Genomic DNA, 26,262 nt, shown 5'->3' on the forward strand with positions numbered 1-26,262 from the left:
GGTGGACACACTAGTAGTGGACGTATCTATATTTTCATTATAAGTGAAGGTCCGGTTGATATTGCTGTCACGTTTCCTTTCCCCCACGTTTCACGGGAACTGCAAGGAGCCTTGCAACAAAGGCTCTTAACATTGCAGAATTGGACACGCCAAAAAGAAACATTATATCGCACTGCAGTGAATGTTGCATAAATGCTGACGGCATGACTGTGCTTCCTTCACCTCAGTGCCCCCTTCAAGTTCAACTCAATGAGCAATTTGAGGAAGATACTTAAAAGTTTGTTTTAAAAACCAGCATGGGGGGAAACCAAGCCTGACTCCATTAAAGCTAGGAATGCCAAGTTTCAAGACACCCTTCATTAAGCATATGCAGCTGTTCTTTTCCTGTTCAACTTACCTGAACATAGAAGTTAACAAACAAAATGACCAGTGTGGCCATGTATGAAGACTGGAAGATGAGGCAACCGAATGGAAATCCACATGGCTTCACAACTGCACTGAGCGTGTGTGTAATGGTGAGCAAAAACTGGATCTGTTGAAGAAAGAAACATCAACGCCCATCGTTTTCAGGATTAGGCCTTCCCCAGGTGAAATTCATACCCCTTTCTCATGGCTGATGGTTGTGCTGTCAGTCTGCAAGTTCTGCTCTACCACCGTTCACCTACATTTCATACCCAGTTTGTTAATGAATCTTTAAAAAATGGCAGCTGCCCTTTGGAATGGCTGTTTTGCTAGAGAGAAAAGCCAGGGTGACTCCACATCAATTCTGTTCAGAAAGTTACCAGTCACACCTTGACACCATAGCGGCAGTGTTGACTATTCATACCTGTTGACGCTTGTGGCAACACCAACAAAAATAAGGCCATTAATGTTTTAGGGATTCTTATATATTCTGTTCACCTGGCCTTAATATCTTGAGTAGTTTGCCCCAAGGCAAACTGCTGAGTGCATGAAGAGCTGTTATGTCTAATGGCACCAGCCTGGAAACTCTCCAGGTCACTTAATACATTAATTTTCTATAAGTCAAGACAGGAGCATGGCACAACCATGCTCCAAATTGCACCCGTGTCAATGTGGCGGGCATAACACTATCCCTCAAGAGCACATCAAAGAACATGCCCAGACATTGTCTCAGCACAGAGCAGCCCTGGCTATTACAGCATTGCATAGGGGGAAGGATGCACAAGTGCAATGCCCTTGATCTATCCCCACCGTGTTATATCTGGAATGTGACTTGCCTCTGTGCCACACAGGTTGTCCTTCGAATTTGAACCTAGGCAAGGCTCACAATGAAACATGGGGCAGTGTCAATGAGAAGAGGGATCAACTACAATTACACTGGGGCTACTTCTATTCCTGCCAGCACTTGGTATTGCTCCAGTATAGCATATTCCCAAAACCCAGTTCTTATAAGATCCTTGTGGCTTTTCAAATTGATTTACTTCCATCACACTTCTCCCAAATACTGGCCTTGAGCAACTCATTGCCTGGCTGTATGTTCATTGCTCCCTTCTTCCAAAACATAAGGTCTCTTTGTGGTTCTCCCGGTGGAGCAGCTACACTGGGATGGCCCAAGCCTATGCAGAATTAGGCATATACACATCCTAGAAGATTTGTGTTGCAGACAAACTGTGGGATCAGACTTGGGCTGATTCACACATTGCTTTTGAAGGCCCGTGCATTACATGGCTTGCCGCGTGCAAAAAAAACAACAAACCCACCTGCTACATCACACTGATTCTCACACGCAGTGTGAATGTGTAATGCATGATGCAGATGTGCATATGCACGTTTGGAAGCTGGGATGGGGCTGTGACTCCTTGCCATTGTGCAAGTGTCTCTGGACAGTGGAAGGAGAAGGAACATCATCTGCCTTGAAGAACTAAAAGCTTCCTCACCCTCAACTTTGTCTTCCATTGCAAACTGGCTCATTGCTAGCTTGACCTTGCTACACAGGATTTATATATTTATTTTCAGAACTATGGTCAGTACAAACAACAAAATGTTGTAAGCATACCAGTTGTGCCTGAGTGAGGTATTTCTTCCACCACAGATACTTGCGCATGGATGGAATGACGGACAGCCCATAGTAGGAGTACATGAGGACGTGGATAAAACTGTTCAAGGTGGGTCCAAAGAAACCTGTGATTGAATTGAACACATTGTTAAGACCTTGATTCTTCTGAGAATCAATACTATGGTTCACTGGCAATGTAAAGAACCGGTGGGGTTTCCTTTGGCAGCCGAGCTCAGAGCCTCAATTACCATGGCGTGGGAGTGTTACATAATGATGGTTCCATGAGTTTATGCTGTTTTCCTTCTTGTAGCCTATATGGGTTTCTTTCTAACTTTGTTCAAGTGGTGTTGGTTCTGGTGGTGAGCTGGCTCACAACTGCTGCTGGGGTGGCTAAAACTGCTTTAAGGGACAGATAATCCAGGCAGCTGTCTTGGGGCGCTGGACTGGGGAGGCGTCAGTGAAACTGTATCTCTATGGCGTCAGGTGTAGGATGAGCCTAACCCTACACCTGAGGCCAAAGAGATGTGGCTCCACCGAAAGGGAATTTGCAAGCACCTCTAAATGGGTGGTGCCTGCAAAGTTCTGTGCATAGTTCTCTGCAAGCACTGGCGATTAGTTGGGCTTCGCAGGCTGTGCATTTGCTAGCATGGTTCGATTCCAAACTGCAGGCAAAATGTCATTCGGATGTGAAATGACTGACAGATAGACTGCCCCACCTGTGGGGGATGGGGAAGATAGCACCTTGCTCTTGCCTTTGAAAAGTTTCTCACCCCAATATAATTTATATGCAAGGAGAATAAAAGAGGGGGTGGAAACCAGGGGGGCAGGGGGAAGTTAATTAATGAAAATTTGGATTAGATATGTATATCTAAAAAGAAGAAAATGTTATTTTCAAAAATGAAAAATAAATTATTTTTCTTTTAAAAAAGGAAAGTTTCTCACCCTTGCTCTATCCTTTTAAAACTGCAACCGGTTCCTGTGTTAATTGGCTAATTAGCTGAGAGGCATTTCCTTTACTTCACCTCACTACAAGGGGAAAATAGATCTATGAGTCCCCTCCAACCTTTGCTCTGCCAGAGGACTACAGAAAATTCTTGCATCCTCGGTCTTTCTCTTTGCACAAAGGAAACCCAAAAAGGAAGAAGCAGGGGCTTCTGCACAATGCTCACAAAACCAAGATCGGGATGGTATGCATGCGAGATATGAACTAGTGATCTCAAGGAATGTGCTGCAGTATTCTAGCTGTTCTGTGCACTTTAATCCATCACATCATCTGCAGGATACAGGTGGTGTCTGAGGTCGGTTCTACAATATACTAAATGCAGCAGAACATTTCAACAGAGCAAAATGGCAACTGAGTTGCTACTGTTGCTGCTGCGTTTTTACTTCAGACGGAGAGTGAGCCTAACAGCTTACTCAACATTTTGTTCATGCTTACTAAATGAGATTCACCTCCCCTTTCTCCCCCAAATGGCTGGACTGCATAGATCTGCCTTCATATATGAAGGTAATCTAGCTATGTTGCTTGGTTACATTTTAAGTTCGCGCCTCCGAATACTAACTTTGTCCGCAAGGTATCCAGTTCATGACGCACCACCAGATGTTAAACATAGTGGCGTGATGATAAACGTGAAGGAAAGTAATTTGACTGTTTTTCTTCCGCAGAACAAAGAACATCGTGTCAGCAAATTCGATGACTTTGGAGAAGTAATACCACCACAACACCTTGGCCACCTGCAGGAACAAGACAGATGGATTAATATCTCTCTTCTTGGAAGAACACGTTCTGCTATCCTTGAATAATCCTATAGGTCAGGCAAAAGTCAGATTTAAGATATTTTCCTATGGCTTAAAACAGGGGCAATGAACCTGCCCTTCTCAAACTGTTGTTAGGCTTCCACTTTCACCATCCCTGGCTATTGGCTGAGAGGAGTTGTGGTCCATCGACATCTGGACTGCCTCAGATTTCCCATCTCTGGCTTAAAGTAATTGAAAATTGGGTGCTGCCTGGTCCTATGCAGATGCAAGCCCCCCCCCCTGTATTCCATGGGGCTTACTCTTTACAGGCACAGGTCTGCACTTAAAAGCTCTGTGTCCTAGCTTTCCTTTTTGCCTTGGAGTTTTCTCCATTTTAGTGCTCAGTCAAAGCAAACATCAATTCAGGTTTTCTGCGGATTGCCGTTTGCTCCAATTGAGCTTCAAAGGGCGGATTTTAAAGAGCAAACAAAAGGGTTCCCAGACACAGAGCTTTTAAGCATGGACCATGTCTGGAAAGAGCAGTGTGCACAAGCCCAGAGACTGCAACAGACTTCAGACTTAGTTCCTAGAAGTAGTCTTAAACGCAAGTCATTGGAAGTAATCCTTGCAGATTCCAGTGGGATTTAATTCTGAGCAACTACACCTCCTGTCTTAGAAAAGGAACCTACTTAGTATGCAATGCTGAGTCCCCGAGCAGCTGTTGTTTATTAATGCCCTCTCTCCTTTGCATTTTCTCAGCAAGGCTTCCAAATTACGCCTCAGCATCACGATCTAGCAGCAGAACTATGCAATTCATGGTGGGCTTTGCAACAGGGTATCAGGCTCTAATAATGGATAATGAATTGAGCAGAACAAATAAATTGTGTGAGGCATTTACATATGGGCCTGCATGCCATTGACTGTGGAGAAATTCTTGCACATGGTGGGAGTAAATATAATGTTCTCAGATTACAAAGAACATGCTTGCTATAATCAGAGGCTCCCTTATGTTGGAGCAAATCATTTGTGCAATATTTACTTACTCTCTCCCTGTTCTGCCAGACTAAGTTTATGTGGTACAAGAGTGCAGTGTACCATATTTTGACAGGTGGCATATCTCCTTGAGTCCCAGCTTGGGAGAAAGGAGAGTTATAAGTACATTAAATCTCTACTATGGGATTTAATTGATTTTATATTCCACCTTTCCTCTGAGGAGCTCAAGGTTCTCCCCCTCCCCATTTTATCCTCTCAGCAGTCTCATGAGGTAGCTAAGGCCATAGGTGCCAACTCTATGGGGCTGGGGATACCTGAGCCCCCCTGAAATAAGTGGGGACGGGGCTGAGCCCTTCCCCCCCCCCCCAATACTGAGGGTCTTGGCTGCTGCAGGCCTTGTCAGGCCTCCCTGCAGTGGCAGAGGGCCCCGCTGGGCCTCCATCCAGTTGTGTTAGGCCTGCCTACGGTGATGGAGGCCCTGTCAGCCCCGTGGCCTCCTCCCGATACTTGTGATGTCACACGTGTGTGCTGCACTTGTGACATCACGTGCACGTGACAAAGCCCCCCCAATGTCAAGCATAACTTGGCTAAGGGTCATTGACTAGCCCAAGGTTACCCAGTGAACTTCATGGCTGAGTGGGAATTTGAACTTCTGCCTCCCAAGTTCTAGTCCAACACTGCCCACTCTTAAGATTTCATTGGAGATAATAGGGACCATCCTTTGTATTCACTCATTTGAATGCTGGGGGGGGGGGGGTTCCGACAACAACCCTGCATGTATTCGCACAATAAGCACCCATCTAGAAGCACCATCACTTCTTGTAGGTACCAAATTCCAGAGTTTAGCTGTGCCCTGTGTGCATAATTCAGTTAAGCCAGCTGCCTGGGGACCAAGTACTGATATGTTAAGAGCACAGGCAGGCAAGCAAGCAAACAAACATCAGAGAGGGGTTTTTTTGTTTTTTGGTATTTTTTAAATGCAGAGCACTTGCTATGCCAAATACTGCCTTTCATCTGGGTCACCTTAACTTCAACTGAGCTAGCTGCTCAACTTTCTTGGGGGGGAGGGGGGAACAGCACAGGTCACAGGCACTTCCCTGAAACGCAGTGGGCAGAAGATTAGCAGAGACGGCTCCTCGGTGCTTGCGCCACCCAGACCAGCAGTCTGAGCCTACAGCCACAACCCCACCACAATACAATCATAGCATTGCCACCAGCAACACCAGGGGAAGGTACAGTGATACTACCACCAGCCTCATCATCGCCTCCTGCACGCTGCCCTCAGTGTAGCTGAATTGGGGGAGGGGTGGGAAGCAGCAGGGAGGATGATCATTCGCCGCTGGAAACAAGCACTTCACCTAACAGTAGGGCCAGCCCCAACGCCACTTGTTGCCAGAAAACCCATAGGAAGCTACCTTTACTGAACCAGACCAGTGGGTCCCTCTAGCTCAGGGTTTCCCAAATTTGGGTCTCCAGTTGTTTCTGGACTACAATTCCCATTATCCCTGACCGCTGGTTTTTGCTAGCTAGGGACGATGGGAGTTGTAGTCCAAAAACAGCTGGAGATCCAAGTTTAGGGAGCCCTGTTAGTTACCGTATTTTTCGCTCCATAAGACGCACTTTTTCCCTCCTAAAAAGTAAGGGGAAATATCTGTGCGTCTTATGGAGCGAATGATGGTCCCTGGAGCTGAATTGCCCAGGGGCCAAAAGAGCATCATGCTTTTTATTTTACAAAGAGAAAAAGGGGGTGTTGAAAGGACCCCGCTCAGCAGCTGATCAGCAAGAGATCGGGAGAGAGATAAGGGTCCCCGGCTCCCTTTCAGCCCCGCCCTCCTTTGTTGAATGTGCTGCAGAGGGAGGTTGTTTGTTTCCCCAGCAACATGTGACTGGCTGATTAGATTATCTGTCTGGAAACTGTAGAAAAGGCTCCCTTTCTTTTAGAAGCAGCAGAAATGTGAGTTGAACCCCATAAAAACGGGGCTTTTCCTCTTTGCTTTTCCCCCTTTGCAAAAAGAGCTTTGCTTTTCCCCCTTTGCAAAAAAAAGCTGCAAAACTTTTAGCTGATCCTCAAAAAAAAGGGTTTCTCCATTTGCAAAAAAGCTGCAAAACTTTTAGTTGATCCTCAAAAAAACCAGGGCTTTTCCCTTTGCAAAAAAAGCTGCAAAACTTTTAGCTGATCCTTAAAAAAAACAAACCCAGGGCTTTTCCCTTTGCAAAAAAGCTGCAAAACTTTTAGCTGATCCTTTAAAAAAAACAGGATTTTTCCCTTTGCAAAAAAGTTGCTAAACTTTTAGCTGATCCTCAAAAAAAAACAGGGCTTTTAGAGTAGGAAAACCAGAAAAAAAAATTCTGGGTTTCCTCCTCTAAAAATGAGGTGCGCCCTATGGTCCGGTGCGCCCTATGGAGCGAAAAATACATTACACTGACTGGCAGTGGCTCTCGGGGGTCACAGGCTGGAGTCTCCAGGCACTGCCTGAAGATGCTGGGGATTGAAGCAGGGTTCTTCTGCATGCATAGCAGATGTGCTACCCACTCACCTATGGCTCTGTTCCTGTCTTTGCAACAGTCTATTCCTAGCTCCCCCCGCCTCATTTCCCCTCCAACTTTGCTTTCCCCTTGGAGGTTTGTAAGCAGAGTTTGGGTAGCCATCTCTCACATGTGATCTAGCTGAGATTCCTGCATTGCGGGGGGGGGGGGCCTGGACTAGATTACCCTTGGGGGTCGCTTCCAACTCTACAATTCTATGATTCCATGCATGTGAATAGTGCCTTTGAATCTGGAGGAGCAGAAACAGCAAGCCAACAGTAAAAGCATCTAAGGTGAATTCAGCACCAAGGCTTTTGGGAGGGAAGTTCAGAGGGAAGTGAAATCGGCAATTGCAGTTAGAAGAATACCTTTCGTGCCAGTTCCTTTTCTTGTCTCACTTAGAACTCTAAGATTAAAGATATAAAGAGTATACAGAGAGAGATATACACAGACCCACATACAAATACAAGTTTGATAGGCAGTTTATTTAAGGCTACTCTCCAATTCCAGCTTTCGCTACTAGGCATGTAAATAGTGCAAAAAGGGAAAGAGAAGAGAAACGTAGCTTCTTTTCTAGAATTGGGTCCTGGTTGAATCCAGACAGCTACTAAAGAGGGCACAGCATGAGAAGAGATACATGGAAAGGTAGGAAGCATTTTCTTTATTTTTTTTGGGGGGGGAGTTGTGCCTATCTTAGCTGCAGAAGGTTGTAAGCTTTTCCTTTGGAAAAACATTATTGCTAGGAAATCCTTGCTCAAATTTTCCCATTAAAAAGCACCAGCATAAAGCAAGCTGTACACCGAAGAGATCGTCATGTGAAAAAACAACCACAAACAAACCAAACCACCCCAATGGACCAATTTTAAAAAGCAGAGTTAAGGATTAAGCCAAAGAACGATAAATGCATTTTTCTTAATTTCTGCCAAGGTATAGAAATGTGGCAATGGTGCAATCCTCTATATCCAGAAGGAAGCCCAATTGAGTTCAATGGGCCTTGCCCCTAAGCTACCGGTAAGTGTGTATACATGAATACAACCTAAGAAAGAACTGTGAGACGTTAAGGTGAGGCTAGCCTAGCCTTTGCCAACCTGGTGCCTTCCAGATATTTTGGAATACGACTCCTGCCAGCCACCTTTTAGTTATTGGGTTGCTTTTTGTTTCTTACCCGGATGTCGGCTTCTCCTGCACTGGTCAGGTTTTGACATTGTAAGTTATAACCTCCTTCCCAAGTGGCAAGAATTAGCTGCAGAAGAAGAAAACAGATTCTGTTACTCCAAATAGAATTTCCCTTTGTTGATAATTATTAATCACTGCAGGCATGTGGGGTTTTGAAGGGTGGATAGCTTTCAGCTCTATGTATGGTAACAAATTTAAATCTCTATGTATGGTAACAAATTTAAATCTCTGTTCTCATAAATAAAGAGGTGCAAAATTATAAGTATGGGGGGGGGTAATAATTGAAAACCATGAAAGAACAAAACAAAACAAAAAATCACTAGGAACAAAATGGCAGGAATCTTCAAAAATTTCAACTGTAGTCTCACTACTAACACCCTAAATAAATATCTGCATTGTGTTTGATCCAGACTAAGTCAATAAAGAAGGCTGATCACCGAAGAATTGATGCTTTTGAATTATGGTGCTGGAGGAGACTCTTGAGAGTCCCATGGACTGCAAGAACATCAAACCTATCCATTCTTAAGGAAATCAGCCCTGAGTGCTCACTGGGAATAGAATCATGGATTTCACGGATGAAATTCTATATACTGGTCTCTAAAGTAGGGGGTGAGGAACCTTTTTCCAGACTGAGGGGACTCGGCTATACAGCTGCAAATAAATGTTTAAGTGTATTGTACAGTGCATTATACACATGTGACACTAGCTGGCAATGGTGAGCTACGGCAAATTCAATATATTTTTCAAACGGTTTTTTAAAAAGCATTTTCACAGCGTTTTTTTAATGTGTGTCTAGATTCCACTTGGGTCACATTCCTTTCTGGGGAACCTTCGGGGATGGTGGGGGGGCAGTGGTGCCAACTTGAATAGAATAGGGGGCAGGTAAGCCCCGACCCACATAATCAATCACAAGATGCAGCAAACACACACACACCAATTGAATGGCAATTTCCATCAACTTTGGCAGGGCCTGGCCCTCTCAAATATTTTACGGGGGGTGGGGAAGGGACCTCAGCTCCTAGGAGTTGTCACCCGGGGTGGGGCATATGCAAAGGTGGGGCCAAAGCGAAATGAGAGCAGAGCAACAGATGTAAATTTTACCTTGGCACAGCAGGCTCACCTATGCACACACTGAGACGCCCCTCTGTAGCTTCCATCCAGGCAACAAGGAAGCATTAGCTAGACAGACTCAAATGACTGCATTCAGTCCCACCCAGGGCTGATGTTTCCTCATCCCTGTTCTAAAGACTGGCTTTATTCTGCTGCTGCAGCGCCCTCCCCTGCCGCCATTACTGCTAAGAAAGCCAACAGAGCCCTTTTAACCATAGCATCCTTCTTTTAAATCTATACATATGCATGTATGTAGAGATGCCTTACTGGCAGCAATCCTGCACATACTTACATGGGAGTAAGCCCCATTGGAAAGAATGGGACTTCCCATGTATAGGTGTGCATGTATAGGCGTGCGCTGCCAAACCATGCTTTGCTAAAGCAAGGTATTCCTTTTATTTTTAGGCCTGCAGTTGCTCTTGAAAGCCAGGTCCTTGATGCCGATTGCAAAGCTCATTGCCAGTTACTAATTGCCAAGGGCTTGCAAACCATTTCCAACTCTCATCACTTTCCACAACAGTGCAATTGATGAACTCCAGTTGGTAATAGCATGGCAAACGCTGCACTTACTCTGCTGCCAGAGCTGAAACTGATATTGCCCATTAGTAATTCCTTACGCTGGCTATTTGCCTGAGCAGCTTTTCACTTGTCCTCTCTTTGGAAGCAGAAGACAGATATCCTTACTCAAAGGCACACTGCGTGCTAACACATTTCAGAAACTTTCACTTAATAAAACGAAGCAGTGACCTTCAACAACTCTTTATCTCTTTTGCCCTTCATTGCCACCTTGTATTGTTGTAGGCATTGTTTTATTTTATTGTTTAAATCAAACATTTAGTAAATTCTAAATACTGCCTGCTCAGAGCGTAGTGGCGTAGGGTGAATATGTTGTTGTTTTCCCCCCCAGTGTCTGGGAAAGCCCCAAGACCTCTGTTTCAAGAGTTGAAAGGCAAACAACCCTGTTTTCTTTACAAAAGTAACTCACTGGTGTTCCAGCTTAGAAGATGACAAGTCAAAAGGATCCACTCAGCACTGTAGATGTGGAAACACCATCCATTTCAATGGAGGCTTGCAAAGTGCTGAAGTCGAGCTGAAGGTGGACTGGACTGCAGCATTTTATTTAATTTTTTAATTTTTAGGAATTATACCTTTACTCTGCGAATCCATGGAGTTAATGAAATAGGTCATTATCGGACACAGCCCCTTTAACTCTGAAATGTCACATGCCTATAGTCAGAATAATCCAGAGAGCAGTGGCTAGCACCCAGATGAGTGCAGGAGAGGCAGGTGGGAAGAGTAATGTGACCACTGCATACTGACAAATATATTTGATGGAAACTGAAGGAGCATAGATTTCTTATTCATTAGAGCAGCCTGCATATCATTTCACTTGCTTGCAGGGTGGTGTGAGGGCACAAAGGCAGGCAAGGAGGCTGGGGATTCTGTCTTCAAAATAGAGCTAGGAGGTCCCATTTAAAGGCCCGATGAAGCTACAATCCTACTAATTCTGCCAAGAAGCACCTGCTCTCTCCCTGTTTGTTACATTCCACCAGTTTCCTCTATGCTAGGGATGCGTCTTCTGTGGCTCTAAGGCAGCCTTTGCCAACTTGTTGGCTGATAACCTCCAGAGGTTTTGGACTGTCTGGGGTTGAAAGAAGCTGTAGTCCAAAACATCTGGTCGGTGCCAGGCTGGCAAAGCATGCAGTGCAGAATGTACTGTGTCAGAATTTCTTTGGGAGGGTTAAATAGACAAGCAAGTCTTCACTTCTGAATTGTCTATGTGTTGCCCCTTATTCCCCACTAAAACCAGAGAAAATACCTACATGCACTAACGAAGTGGGGGAGGCCACCTGCAAAAATCGCCATAGGAACCATTGCAAAAACAACCACAGCCCTAGAAAGCTGCAAAAGTTATGTCTTTTGCAAGTGGTTGGAGAGAGTGTGACTCAGTGAGTCAGTAATATTTATTTCCCATGATCTAATGCAAGGCTGCATACCTGCACTGATTCAGCATGCAGTTTATTAAGAGTCCGCCAAACGTCAAGCCATGCTGGTCGGCTAATTCAGAGAGTGAAAGGAAACTAAAGCTCCCTGTTCCTCCAGAAGTGCATCAAACTTTCCACTGTGCATTCCTAAGCTGGACAGGATATAAATGCTTCCAGGTTAGAGGCTACCTTCTGCCCTTGCCTGTGTGGCTGGTTCTCTTGCCACATTCTCTGCTTGCCTCCCCATCAGTCTTTCTTTCCACTCTTCCCCTGCATCCTAATTTCAACCATCCCAGTCCAAGTTCCTCAGCTGTGACCGTGTGGGTGATCTTGTCTCTGTATTCCCTTTCCAGCACTGTATGCATCTATTGTCTTATTTCCACCTAGACACTCCTGTAAGCCCTTTACTTTGTGTGATCCTGCCAGAATACCTATAGCCCAGTGCTGCTGGAGCAAGTGGTATCTGAACGGCAGCTTTAGACCTTAGTTTTTAAATCATCAGAAAAGTACATTCAGGGCTGCATCTTAAGTGTCCAGTCCTAAACACCTGTCTGTTTCTAAAAAACTATCTTAACACCCCTTCAATGGTAGAACAGCGTTTTGTTTTGGGACAACATCCCTTCATAATTTGTAGCACACAATCCATAATAAATGATCATTATTATTTCTAAAGGCAGCTCTGTATAGGGAAGCTTTTAAAATGTTTAATGTTCTATTACGTTTTTATGTTGGAAGCCGCCCAGAGTGGCTGTGGAAACCCAGTCAGATGGGCAGGGTACAAATAATAAATTTATTATTATTATTATTAGCATATTTGTAGCATGTTATCTCAGCTATCATGATATATAGTTATGTTTGTCATTAGTTCCTGAATAATGAAATACTATAAAATTCTGCACAACAGCAAAACATCCTGATATTTAATTTTAGGGGACAAATTACCTCAACTCGGATAACCCTAATGAACAAATCTCCATTGTAATATGAGTAAATGGCCTCTGTTTGACAATTCAAGTATAAATAGACTCTACTCACAATGGCAGCTTTGTTCTAAGCATAATTATCCTGCCTGTTTGAATATATGTGGGAATATGGGAAAGAAAACACCCTTAATTTGAAGTCATTTCCGAATACTGACACGGGGAAGTGAAACTATGCTGAAGATGGCAGTATATATACTTTTACTGGCTGGCTTGAAAGAAGACCTGGCAAAGTTATCTGAGGGAGAAGTTCAAGCAAAGTGAACAGGCCCAAAATAGCCACTGCAACCCGGCAAGAACTCCATGACAACAGTCCAAGCAAACAACTCAAGTACCGCATATGAATACAAACACCCTCATGTACAACTGCTTCACAACTCTCTGAATTTGATGGGTGTGTGTCTGCATTTGTAAATGAAGCTCCACATGCAACCACATTGGAGGCCATGCACAACAGGCGTGAGCTGAGCTGGCTGAGGACCCAAGAAAGGTTTGCTATTGGGGTTTCCCCTGTCAGCTCTATTCCTTTGTATCCTTGTAACGAATCGGATATAAGTTAAGGGATTTTCAGAAACCCACGGTGTTTTAGGAGTTAATGGGCACCCCAGTTTGAGTGGCAGATATCCCTTGGGAGGCGGGACATTCCGCTCTTTAAAAGGAGGGAGCAGCCGTTAGTGAAGGAGAGTGGTGACTGGAAGAAGGAGGGCGTGGGGCCAGGATAGTGGTGGGTTAGGTTAGGTTAGGATCATTGAAGATGTGTATATGATGCTGAAAGAGTGAGTTTACACTGTTATGAAACTAAGCTTATAAACCATTACTGAAACCGTTATGTTCTGAAAGAAATAAAGACTTCTTATTGTTGAGCTAAGAAAATATCGTCCTCCATTTGGTCCAGCGAGCTATGTATGCTCATGAGGAGGTGAACTCAGGGAAAGGACAAAACTGACCTGCAGGGTGATAGTTTGTGTCTTAGAGTTCCCTCAGGAGGGGCTAGTGGGCGGAAACCCTGGTATTGCCACAGAGTTGCTAAGAGGGCTTAGCTAACTGATATAGTGAGGGATCTAATGAAAGGGAGACCCCGAACTGTAGGCAAAGAAGAGTTTAACCCCTGAAGCCCAGAGCAGAGGATATAACCGGCCACGGCCGCTGGACAGGAAAACTCCCGTTACTAAGAGATTCCCAGATTATTAATAAAAGGGGATTGACATCACAGACGGACCTCAGAGGGACAGGTGGGGTGGATTGAAATTTGACCCAGAACACCTGATTAGAAATTCACTTAATAACAAGGGGAGAGTGTGAAGTGGAGGTTTGTCGCACCTTAGAACCTGAGGATGAGGCAAGACTCTTCTGTTTGGGATAAGCACGCTTTGGGGTAAGCAAAGGGTTTACTGAAACTAAAGCCTTGCGTTTTGGCTAAGAGGTGAAGTCTGCTTCTTTTAGGATGGATTAGGAGGGATCCATGGAAGGAACCAGAACAGATCCTGCAAGCAAAAGCTGGAGGTGGAGGGCGGGGAGAGAGAAAAGGCCCTGCATTTCTATTTGTTCAGGAAGTTAGAGAAAACTCAGCACTCCAGAGTTCCTGCTTCACTGAAGCCCTGCTTTCTATGTAGGTTGACTATTTTTAGATGATCTTCGAAGAGCCACTGTTTAATCCGTGGTTTTAGATGGGCTGCTGAGATATAATGCAGCCCGTACTTAAAGACTGCTGCTAGCGTGCCCCAGAGACCTCAAATATTACTTGAACACAGCGGACGTTATATGCTACAGTATATATCCAAAATAGGGTAGACGGTCCAATACTGACAATGTGGTGACTGTCAAACACGGGCAAACAGCCCCACACCAAGAAGTGAGGGGGGTGCCTGAAAAAAAACCCAAATGGAGCTACACAAGTAAATGTGGACAATAAACATTATGTAGTTGCTCACATTCACTGGCCTGCCTTTATATGTCCAGAAGCTGCCTGAAGGATTTGCAACATCTTGGCATCCAGCTGCACACCCGAGCCAGGGGTATTTGTCTCTGGCAACCTGTATAATGAGATTTATGGAAAGGAGACTCCTCCTTTCCTCCTCATGCGGTCATGGGTTTTCGTCCGAGGACTGTCACTTCCCACATGTTCTGAAGGCAACCATCACAGTTTAACTGGACTAATGGTTGACCTTTTAAAAACACTACACGAGTCTGATGAAGCTGCAGGAGGCAGTGGAAGACAGGAGTGCCTGGTGTGCTCTGGTCCATGGGGTCATGAAGAGTTGGACATGACGTAACGACTAAACAACAACAACACCAGCACAGATGTACAGTGCAGTCCTAACCTTGCCTACTCAGATGTAAGCCTTATTGAATTCAATGGGTCTTACGTCTCCTCCAGTAAATGGGGTTAGGACTGCAGCCTTAGCTAAACAGGAAGATATTATTACTCTGGCCATGTGTTACTTAATATAATGACTCTCAGGCTGGAGAGAGGTGCTAGATTCCACCTCCCACCCCACCTGCCCGAGTCAAATTTAAATGCTTGGAATGCAGGGAGGAAGAAGCATTGTGTGGGTTTGTTTTTGCTTTTGTTTTGCAGTGTGGAGGAAAAAAACAGAGTTATGCATGGCCCCTCTGCTCAAAATGAGCTTCTCCCAATGCAGAAAAGTGTCCACTGGGGCTGTTTTGTACATAATTTGTGTATCATGTGTGGTGATAGTGCTTCAGATCCTCCCCCTTTTCCTTTCTTTTGTAAAGCAAATGGCTAAAAAATGGTAATGTTAGGCATCTCTTATGTTCATGCTTCAAAATATAGTTCATTACAGACTCATTTCTAGAAGTCACCAGAAGGTCACCCAGTCCAGTCCTTGCACACATAATTCAATACAGCTCCTATAAGATCACTGAGATCATAGAAGGTCAGTTATGGAAATGGTAGCAATAGATGCACCCTGAATGTAGAGCAAGGAATAATTCAAACTGTGCATGTCTGGATGGCTCAGGCAAGTGAGTCATGTGATACTGGTTAAAATAAAGAGCAAAATATAGAAAGTAAAACACTAGGATTCCCAGAAAATATAGACCTGTGAAAAGCAATTTTACCAAATTGCCCAATCTGTTCAATTCAGAGACCAACAACAAAATTGGGCCAACGCTGAAAAGACTCACCTCTATAAGCATGTAAAACGAAAGCATGGTGACTCCAAGGTTATATAGGATGAGAAGACCCCTGAGTGACAGAGCAGGCCTGTTCTTCATAAATGTGGTACCCAGCCATATGAAGAGAAGATACGCAACAGTGAGGGAAAAAGTGGGCAAGTAAGAATCCAGCATGAGCCATCCTCTGACCCTGGGATCTGAAGGAACAAAGCAAAGCAAAAAGCCTCATGAAATCAGCACATATAAATATTTCTTGTTCAATACAGTCATTTGATGGGTGGCCAACGCCTGTTCAGTCTCCCAGTAATACCCACCCTCCAGTCTTTACAACCTTCTCCTAGGATGCTCTTATAATGTGGGGTTATTAGTTTGTTCTTGCTCTTGTTTTTATTATGTCCCGCCCCCCCCCCAGTACTTTTATGTTGTGAACCGTCCTGACATCTATGGATGAAGGGTGGTACATACAATTTTTAATAAATAACAACAACAACAACTGATTATTCAATTAAATTTAATGGGTGAGCTCTGGAGTAGCACAAGCAAGTGTCTTCTTGTGCAACAGGGCTTCTCTTTCTTCTCAACCCCCTACAGAACCCACGTGCCCCCGAAATCTGCTCCAGAGGGTTGAAGGGTCATCCAGAGTGGAGTTTGGGGGCACAAAGCCTGCTCTAAGAGATCAAGAAGGAAGCTTAGAATCAGAAAAATAAGATCCTACTGTTGTAAGAATATTAAGGTCTTTTATTTATATATAATAATTTTTATTACCGGTAATGTACCAAGCAAACAAGGCCACATGTCTGAAGCAGCAGGCCTGACACCATTTTTTGACTCCCAGCTGACCAAGTGTTTTCTCTGCAAGGAGAGAGGCGTGAGCAGCCCTCTGCCTGAGTGCCAGATGATGGGCCATTTCCCTCACAAAGGACGGGCCATTAGCCTCGCATTAGCCCTACCAGCCAGGGCAGGAAACCTTTTGTTTTGCAGAAATGTGTGTCTTGGAGGGGTCAAGGAGGGATGGCACAGGTGTGAGAATTCTCAGGTTACCTCCTCTGACCCTCCCAATTTGTGATGTAATTCTGATGTATGTGTGATGTATGGAGGGGTGGTCTTGAGCTGGAGGGGGGCAATTTCAAAAGTCTATATAGGAGCTTCAGTTACAGGTAGGTAGGTGTGTTGGTCTGCCATAATCAAAACAAATTAAAATAAAAAAAATCCTTCCAGTAGCACCTTAGAGACCAACTAAGTTTGTTCTTGGTATGAGCTTTCCTGTGCATGCACACATCTTCAGATACACTGAAACGGAAGTCACCAGACCATTAAATATAGTGAGGGAGTGGGGAGGGGTATTACTCAGAAGGGTGGTGGGAATGGGTGATCCTATATAGGAAAACCTATATAGGAGCTTGTGCTCCATTGTTCGAGGTCTTTTGCCTACAAAACACCCTGTTGCAACAGCAATAATAAAGACTTTGCTTCTCAATCTTCTCTGGTTGGCCTCTGTTATATTCTCCTACCGATGGAGAACCTAAAAGGGCTCTTGTATACCCCATAAGGGAATAAGGGCAGATTTTTTCTTATATCACTACCTTATTTGACCATAGCAAGTGGGGCTCTGCTTAATCATTATTACTACATTATTACTACACCTGGCCAGTGTCTGATCCCCATTATTTATTGTCCCCAAACCACAAATATTGTCAACTGCACACCCCCTGGGTAGCTGTGGCAAAAGCATCAGTTCATTTCCATTCTAAGCTTGGACTTTCACACCTGAATCTTTATGTGTTTCCTTGTAAAGCTATAAGCCCTTACATTATCAACTAAATGCCTTTGGCACTTTCTTAAGGTAGCTGGCCTGAAGCTTTTGCACAAGTGAAGCTTTGGATCACTAGGGATTTTTTTAATAAAAAAATAAAGTGACTCATCCCTTCCTGCTATCCATGCTGCATTTTTTTCCTTTTCTTTATCGGGCCTTGACGAATGCCAAGCATAACTACCTCAAAGTCTCCCAAAATAGGTGACTATTTGTGCAAAGCCAACTAACTATACCAGCAATCAACTTGGATAGTACCATCCTCTCTGTGGATGTGATTTAATGACTGCAATGCTGCAACAATCACTGATTGCACTTCTGAACCTGCTAGGTAACAGCTCCAGGTAAAAACACCCATAAGGAAGCACCCTTTTAAAACAAACAACAAACAACAACAACAACAAAACATCTGCTATGATTTTTTAACACATTTGATACTAGCCCAGGGGTAGGCAACCTAAGGCCCGTGGGCCGGATGCGGCCCAATCGCCTTCTAAATGCGGCCCATGGACGGTCTGGGAATCAGCGTGTTTTTACATGAGTAGAATGTGTTCTTTCATTTAAAATGCATCTCTGGGTTATTTGTGGGGCCTGCGTGGTGTTTTTACATAAGCGGAATGTGTGCTTTTATTTAAAATGCATCTCTGGGTTATTTGTGGGGCCTGCGTGGTGTTTTTACATGAGCGGAAAGTGTGTTTTTATTTAAAATGCATCTCTGGGTTATTTGTGGGGCATAGGAATTCGTTCATCCCCCCCCCCCCAAAAAAAATATAGTCCGGCCCACCACATGGTCTGAGGGACGGTGGACCGGCCCACAGCTGAAAAAGGTTGCTGACCCCTGCACTAGCCTATTAAAAAAGTAAGAGGAGAAAACAGAGGCATGTGTGTTGCAAACCAATACCCTGTAGGCCTACTTTAAGAAAGTGTATCAAAACAGAACCCTGTGATCAGCTGAGGTATCCCTCTCTGCACCAGATGATAAGGACAAAAAAGAGCAAAAGGCTATTGCTTCCAAGCCCCGCTTCTCAGGGGCATCTGAATTGCCACTATTTAAAACACAATGCTGCAGTTGAAATAGACTTTTATCCTCACCCAACAAAGCATTTTGCCTATTCACGTTTCTAGCGTCACACCATATTTTGTTTAAGCTCTTTAAGTTGCCTAAAAAAGCAGCAAGAGCAGGAATTATCTCAAAATTCAACACAGCACAATGCTCCCTCTATGCTTACCTAGTCAATAGCTGGACTAGTCAATGGCTGGATATGCAATAGTTTCCTCTTCCCACAAAGAAATCCTGATGGTTCTACTAAATCCTGGCAGTTTCCCTTTTTGTTGTAGCCAACAAAGCAAATGTTTTCACAATTGTATCCTCCTACGACCAGGTAAAAGTCATTCACATCAACTTGCTTTCACAGGAAACACTGGTTTCTTCCTGTCAAGCAAGCTTCCCCTTTCATCAAATGAACAAATTGGCACAGGTAGAATTCATTAGACTTAAGTAACTTTAAGTCCCTTGGGAGCTATAACAAGTGATTTTTATTAGCCACAATGAACAATGTTGCATTTCTGAACAGAAAGGTTTTTTTTTTTAAAGCACTGGCAATTAGGAGAGCAAAAAGTGTCAATAATTTCTTTAAACTAAGCGCTAGCTTCCAAATTTTTAACTAAAATATTACATCAGGAAATAAGAGGGGGCTTTATTTATTTATTTTTAAAAAAACAACTTAAAAGTGTGAAGTTACATGTAAAAGAATTCCCTGGGAGTAAATAAATGAGATATGCTGCCTGTTATACATTCCACTAGGAGTTATCAGAACCAGCTATATATTCTTTTTGAACTAAATGCACTTATCTCCCAGTTTTCTTTAATCACCATGGCACAGATATTATAATGACCCTCCAGTAGAGCTGGTGCAGGTGAGGGGAGCCTGGTAGCACCATGAAAGAAACACCTACCTCTAGCTCCAAACATATAGTCCACAAACTCATTTACTTCATGGTCAAATGCCTTCAGGTGTTCCTAAAAAGAAAGCAGAAGGAAGCAAGGGTCAGGTTTGTTAAGTCCTCATTTACAGAGATGTACAGCCTCTTGGGCTTGCCGATCAGAAGGTCGGCGGTTCGAATCCCCACGACGGGTTGACCTCCCGTTGCTCGGTCCCAGCTCCTGCCAACCTATCACTTCAAAAGCATGCCAGTGCAAGTAGATAAATAGGTACCGCACCGGCGGGAAGGTAAACAGCATTTCCATGTGCTGCTCTGGTTTCGGTGTTCCGTTGCATCAGAAGCGGCTTAGTCATGCTGGCCGCATGACCCGGAAAAACTGTCTGTGGACAAACGCCGGCTCCCTCGGCCTGTAAAGCGAGATGAGCACTGCAACCCCAGAGTCGTCTGCGACTGGACTTAGCTGTCAGGGTTCCTTTATCTTTACCTTTACCTTTTTTACAGCCATGACAGCTACCGGTAAATTGACCTCCACATGTAGTACCAACATACATCTAATACTAGCAGCAAACAACGGGGAGAGGTTGTCTTTCTGCATTTCTTCATCTGGGTGGTCATTTTTGGAAAAATAATGTTGGACAAGATGGATCCTTGGGCTGATCCAAAAGGGATCTTCTTCATAGGATCTTAATGCAAACGTAAGATCGGCAAGAAACAACAAGGAGTCCTGAAGCACTTCAAAGACTAACATATTTATTATGGCACAAACTCTCATGATCTAGAAACTTCTCCATTTTATGCATGAAGTGCTACCCTCAGTTGACAGGCATATATGGATCCACTAGTACAGAGGGGAGGAAATGTAAACAGTGAGGTTGTGGTAGTGAATTGCAAAAGGTACTGTTTGTGAGAATTAAAGCTCCAAGGAAGACTCAGAGTAGAGCCACTGAAATTAATAGACATAACTTAGTCATGTTAGTGGGTCTTCTCTGAATAAGCTTAGTTAAATACTGCCCAATGAGCAATAATCACATTGACCACAAAAGCTGTAACTGGTGATTCCACAATAACCTTATCATTCCTTAGTAAAAGCAGGAAACAATTGTCTCTATTCAACTCCAAATGAATAGACTCAAACTGTTATAATTCAGCTATTTCACACTGAAGTCTCCCCCTGAAATTCCTTTGTAGGAGAGCGGCAACTTTTAGGCGGGCAGCAACATATCCTGAGAGATTGAAATGTTCTTTTGCTAGTTGCTAGCAGTTGCCTTTTCTGAGGTCAGATGAGACTGGCAGAGATTCTTTTCTGCAAAAGTGCCTCAAAAGTATCTGCCAACACAGCCTGACACTATGGAGGGTTTGAATGGGCAAGTCACCATGTAGGCACAGATGCATATGCATGATCTGCTGTGGCTGGCAACTGAAAATTACAAGTTAGGATGGGTGGGGTGGGGGGGGGCAAATCAATAAAAGCAAACAAGTGGTTCATAACAGGAGTTGACCCAGGACATTTCACCAATGTCATGTTGATACTACAAACCAAGATAAGCCAACAAGGTGCTGCAGCGATTTGCGAAATGATTATGCAACAGCACAAAAATGAACACAGAATAGACAGAGCATGAGAGGATGGGGGCAAAGTTTGAGACGATCTCCTAATATATTATCCTACAGGCCTTTCAGCTTCTACTGAAACCACCACCTGTATGGAGGACGCATCCCAATGCACTTAATGTACTGCAGTAACATGTTATAAGTGGCAGACTTGTTCCATAAGGGTTGTCAGCATAGTAAGCTTCTGTGCAAATTCTGCCAGCTATGGGTATCAATAGGATCAATGTGTTCTTCAAACACTCCTTGGGGCAGACTATATTCTGCAGAGGATCTACATACACAGTTTGCATTATTTAGTGAAATCTGCATGCCCAAAAGCAAAGGCAGGATGGATGTCCCAAATATGCTGTTGAAGATACGTTCAGTTGAAAGATGGGGAAGCATTAAAGTACCTTTGAAAGGTATAGTGATTGAGGCATGGATTGTTTCATTTTGAGACCAATGTATGTTTTCTAGTTTTCTTCTTTAATTGTACTGCCATTCAGCTCATGGTTTGGCTGTTATCATCATTACAAAGCATACATGCCATTGGTCCCAGGGCTGCCTGTATATCAGAATGCTCTGTTTGTATTCTGAATAGATAATTTGAGACTCCTTTTTAATACTATTATCTGGTTGGAAATACCAGCCCGATTCTACAAAAGTGCTACTGATTTAAAATGTTTCAATCAAAACGATACTTTCACTTGCTCTGTTAAGATGATTTGGGATGTGGGTGGCACCACTAAAGCCTCTTGGGCTTGCCAATCAGAAGGTTGGTGGTTCAAATCCACACAACGGGGTGAGTTCATGTTGCTCTGTCCCAGCTCCTGCCTACCTAGCAGTTCGAAAGCATGCCCGTGCAAGTAGATAAATAGGTACCACTGTGTCAGGAAGGTAAATGGCATTTCCGTGCACTCTGGTTTCCGTCATGGTATTCTGTTGTGCCAGAAGTGGCTTAGTCATGCTGGCCACATGACCTGGAAAGCTGTCTGTGGACAAATGCCAGCTCCCTCGGCCTGAAAGCGAGATGAGTGCCGCAACCCTATAGTCACCTTTGACTGGATTAACTGTACTTTACCTTTTACCTTAAGATGATTTAACCTATATCCATAAGAATATATCTTCAAATAGTTTGAGTTCAAACATTTGCCTGCATCTGCCCTACATTACTATTAAAACATTTTAAATGTACAATTAGAAATGTACACATAGGGGCGCTGGTGGCGCTGTGGTCTAAAACCACTGAGCCTAGGGCTTGCCAATCGGAAGGTCAGTGGTTCAAATCCCCATGACAGGGTGAGCTCCCGTTGCTCGGTCCCAGATCCTGCCAACCTAGCAGTTCGAAAGCACGTCAAAGTACAAGTAGATAAATAGGTATCACTCCAGCGGGAAGGTAAACGGCGCTTCCATGCACTGCTCTGGTTTTGCCAGAAGGGGCTTAGTCATGCTGGCCACATGACCCGGAAAAACTGTCTGCGGACAAACGTCGGCTCCCTCGGTCAGTAAAGCGAGATGAGCGCCGCAACCCCAGAGTCATTTGCAACTGGACTTAACTGTCAGGGGTCCTTTACCTTTACCTTTTTAGAAATGTAAGATGCAAATGTGATAAATACAAGTTTCCAACTATGTCTATCATATTAAAACTTATCAGGGAACTGTGCTCACAAGGCTAGCTGGTTTCAACAACAAAAAGTTTCAGATGAGGAGCTGGGCCAGGAAACGTGGAGTGTGAGAAAACAGAGAACCTCAACTTTAGCCTTCTCTTACAGCCTTCTGTTTTACAGAGATCCCATTGTCCAAAGTTTTAACATGACATTTTAAAAATGTAACAATATTTTGTTCATCTCTGCGTGGCTTATAACAAATTGAAAATCAAAGCACAAAAGCTTGAATTTATTATTAGGTGACATAAGTGGCATTTACACAAAATAGGAACAATATCACTATTAACATGAATTCTAATGCCAGTGGACTAATCTCTGCCCAAGGCTGAATTTTAATACGTATGAGGGACATGTTGGTTTATTGGTACTGGTGGATGAAAGCTGGGAAATGCAAAATGGGAATTCATTGGGAAGAAAAACTTCTGCATCTAAGCGGCTTTCCTGTAAAATTACTATTTCCATTTACTGTGCACATTAACCACATGAAATTATTTTCCATCAAGCTTTTTCTTTTGGTGTGAACGAAATCTATATAACCGCTCGCTGCTTTTCCTTCAGTCCTTGTTAATGAGAGAACTTGTTGAATTTAGTGCAATTGCTGTGACTGCAATACTAAGCTACTTGGCATTGCACAGCAACGAAGAGACTGAGATACAAAGCAAGAAGCTCCCAGCTCAATTCTCACCTTTCCATGAACTCATTAGGTGCCTTCTTAGACAAACTGCTCTCTCTGTCTCAGCCTTTCTACAACATGGGGAATACTAACCATTTTGATTCATTTTGTGGCATTGCTGTAAAGATTGCAGCTATCTTATGAATTATTACTGTATTTCCCATTATTTGATTACTCAGCAACACTTGATGCAGCTGGTGCTGAATGTGTGATCCGACTCCATCTGAAAGCATTGCATTTAAAGTGACACAGGATCACAATAATGTTCTGTATGTGGAATGGTTTCAGATCCGTGATGGTCTATTCACACACACACATGCAAGTTATCAGTTGGTGGCACAGTTATCAAATGACAGGTGTGCATGTGTGAACCAACGTTATATGATCTGCCAATATTCCACCATGGCAAAAAATCTCTCCATTCTGGAATACTCAGGTCTCTTCCTCAATTTCAGAGCTGAAGACTTCATACTATATAGAGTTTTTATTTTACACACATTGGAACGAAAAGTTATGTAACAGCAGAACTATTTCCCACATGACTGAGCAAATAATATCTCCTGAGATATGAGGGGAGAGAAAAGAGACAGGACCATGTAAGGAGGATGTGGTGTGTTTCTTAAGTTTGCTTCTCTAACTCAAAATGTGTCACATGCAATTAAGATCAAGCTATTCAGTGCTTCTCAATTTGTTTGTACTCTAAAAGCTTTTCTTAAACTTTTTTTTTTTTAAAAAAGCTAACCACTTTCTGTCTAGGTTTTTACACAGTGCAGATGCTTCTGTTTCTCAACTCTCCCTGAACCCAAAAGTGAACCATATTGAGTTATGCTATTTACCGGTAAGCAGAATACAACAGTGGAGCTATGATGTTCCATGTTAGTGATTAATCAGAGCTCAGATAAGTAGGGCATGTCTTTTCTCTTGAAAAACTCCCCAACTATGCTGTCTCTGACTCCTTTTGTCCATCTGCTGTGCATGATGGCAAATCTACATGTTACAGACAAATGGGTGCAATTAAACCCTAATGGCCATATCTCTAATAGAACAGCAATGTTGGGAAATAGGACCAGCCCAAGAAATTTACCGTAGTTGCCCGAGCTGAGGAACAATATAGTGCCACCACCCCATTCCACAGAAAAATGCTGACTAGACTGGCAGCTGAATCTATTACCCAGGGGGGCAGGGAGCAGGTTAATTTAGGGAGGACAGGCTGTGCACAAGGAGATCTATCCTGCAATTCCTCACTGCTGTTCCCTCATTGTTCCGCCTGATGCCTGCTTGCTACCCAGGTCTAATTTTACTTTGGAGGCTTATGGAGTTTTCTAATATTTGTGTTTAATTACAAATATGCAGGTTGAGCCCTAGCTTAAGCAGTCAAACAGAGGGCCAAATCCATTTCCCCAGACAGAGATGGCACCCTAAATGCTGTTAGCTTACCGAGCCCCCAAACACAGCTTTTTTCTAGGGTTACACTGAACATAACCTGTTTCTACACATTTACAAGTGTGTAACACTTCTTGATTTGTACAGTACTCCTGGACTGTGTACGGAGGCACACAGACTGCACAGTTGTTGAATGTAATGTGTGAAGGCTCTTTCTGTAACTTCTTCCACACTCCAAAAGTGTGGTCTGTGTTTTCCCATATACAGACATAGATGACATAATCTTTACCTAGGACTTGAGGGAGAAAGTCATGCCCTGTTTCATGTATCTCCTAGCCCAATGGTGGCGAACCTATGGCACATGTACCAGTCAGAGAGGGCACTCAGAGGCCTCTCAGTGGGCATACGTGCAGGGCCGTAGCTTCTGTGCTGGGGGGTGGGGAGCAGAGGAGGTCTTGTGTGCAAGAAGGAGGGGAGGCGGGGATCTCTCAGAAGTGGAGTGGAGGCTTTGCACTGAGAGATTCCCACCTCCACTCCTGCTTGCACGCAAGTAGGAGTGGGATCGGGCAGCTTAGCTGAGGAGCACCTGTCTGCCTTCAGGTGGTGCAGGGGCTCTCAGATGCAGCTTCTGGGCTGCCTCCACCTTCCCCAACCCCAGCCTGGCTGCCTTCACAGGGTTGCAGGGGATCTGATGCAGAGGTGGGGGCTCCTTTAAACTTCTCCCTTGAGGGGAGTGCAGCCACAGGGCCATCTCGTCCATAGGGGCTGGTGGTGTGGCGCACCAGGGCGCCGGGCCCCCCAGGGGCACCCCCGCAAGCCCACCAGCATACCGGGCTCCCCCTCCCCAACCCGCCCCCGCCCCCACGGGTGGGCGGGTGGGCTGCAAGCCAGCCGCCCTCGCCTCCCGGAGCCCCAGCTGGAGCGCTGGAAGGGCGCGCAAAGCCCCGCGCCGCTCCAGCGCCATGCCCCTCATCCCCTGCTCGCCCACCCCCCCTCCCGAGGGGCGGCCAGCACGGGAGGGAGGTGGGCAGAGAGGCGGCACGCCGGGGGCGCCGAGGGATCGACACGCCACGGCAGCCGATCCCTCTAAGACGGCCCTGTGCTCAATGGAAAGTGTGATGGAGCCTGCATCTCCCCAGCTGAGCAGCCCCGATCCAGCTCCTGTTCCCATGCAAGCAGCAACGCTGCCTAGCAGAGCAGCCCGATCCCACTCCTACTTGCCTGCATGCAGGAGCAGGCTGGGGAGTGGGTGGCAAAGACATCCCGTGCCTGCTCGTGTAAGGGAAGTGTGGCACTCAGAACAGAAGTTATACTCAGAACAGAGCACGTTCGGCTTCCGAAAAAAGTTCCAAAACCGGAACACTCATTTCCGGGTTTGAAGTATTCAGGTTCCAAGCAGTTTGAGAACTAAGCTGTTAGAAAACTGAGGTACCACTGTATTTATTTCCTGCCCCCGCCCCCGGTGAGTCAAAATGAGAGTACCCCTAAACTTTTTTTTTTTAGAAAAAAAGCACTGAGTTTTACCATAAAATT

General features: G+C 44.4%; 1 protein-coding gene across 2 annotated transcripts in view; it reads right to left on the minus strand.

Moving 5' to 3' along the window:
• ELOVL2 (ELOVL fatty acid elongase 2) overlaps positions 1 to 26,262 on the minus strand; it is a 47,683-nt gene that overhangs the window by 3,701 nt on the left and 17,720 nt on the right. Inside the window, exons 2-8 of one of the 2 annotated variants that reach the window (XM_033154558.1) lie at positions 19,429 to 19,492; positions 18,565 to 18,633; positions 15,672 to 15,859; positions 8,439 to 8,516; positions 3,580 to 3,751; positions 2,018 to 2,142; positions 398 to 532 (exon numbers count right to left, since the gene is read on the minus strand). In XM_033154558.1, the coding sequence (XP_033010449.1) occupies positions 398 to 532; positions 2,018 to 2,142; positions 3,580 to 3,751; positions 8,439 to 8,516; positions 15,672 to 15,859; positions 18,565 to 18,633; positions 19,429 to 19,492 (831 nt within the window). The remainder of the gene's footprint in view (positions 1 to 397; positions 533 to 2,017; positions 2,143 to 3,579; positions 3,752 to 8,438; positions 8,517 to 15,671; positions 15,860 to 18,564; positions 18,634 to 19,428; positions 19,493 to 26,262) is intronic. The other variant, XM_033154559.1, reaches the window with a different exon arrangement.

Source organism: Lacerta agilis, chromosome 7, assembly GCF_009819535.1.
Source record: "Lacerta agilis isolate rLacAgi1 chromosome 7, rLacAgi1.pri, whole genome shotgun sequence".
Lineage (NCBI taxonomy): Eukaryota > Metazoa > Chordata > Lepidosauria > Squamata > Lacertidae > Lacerta > Lacerta agilis.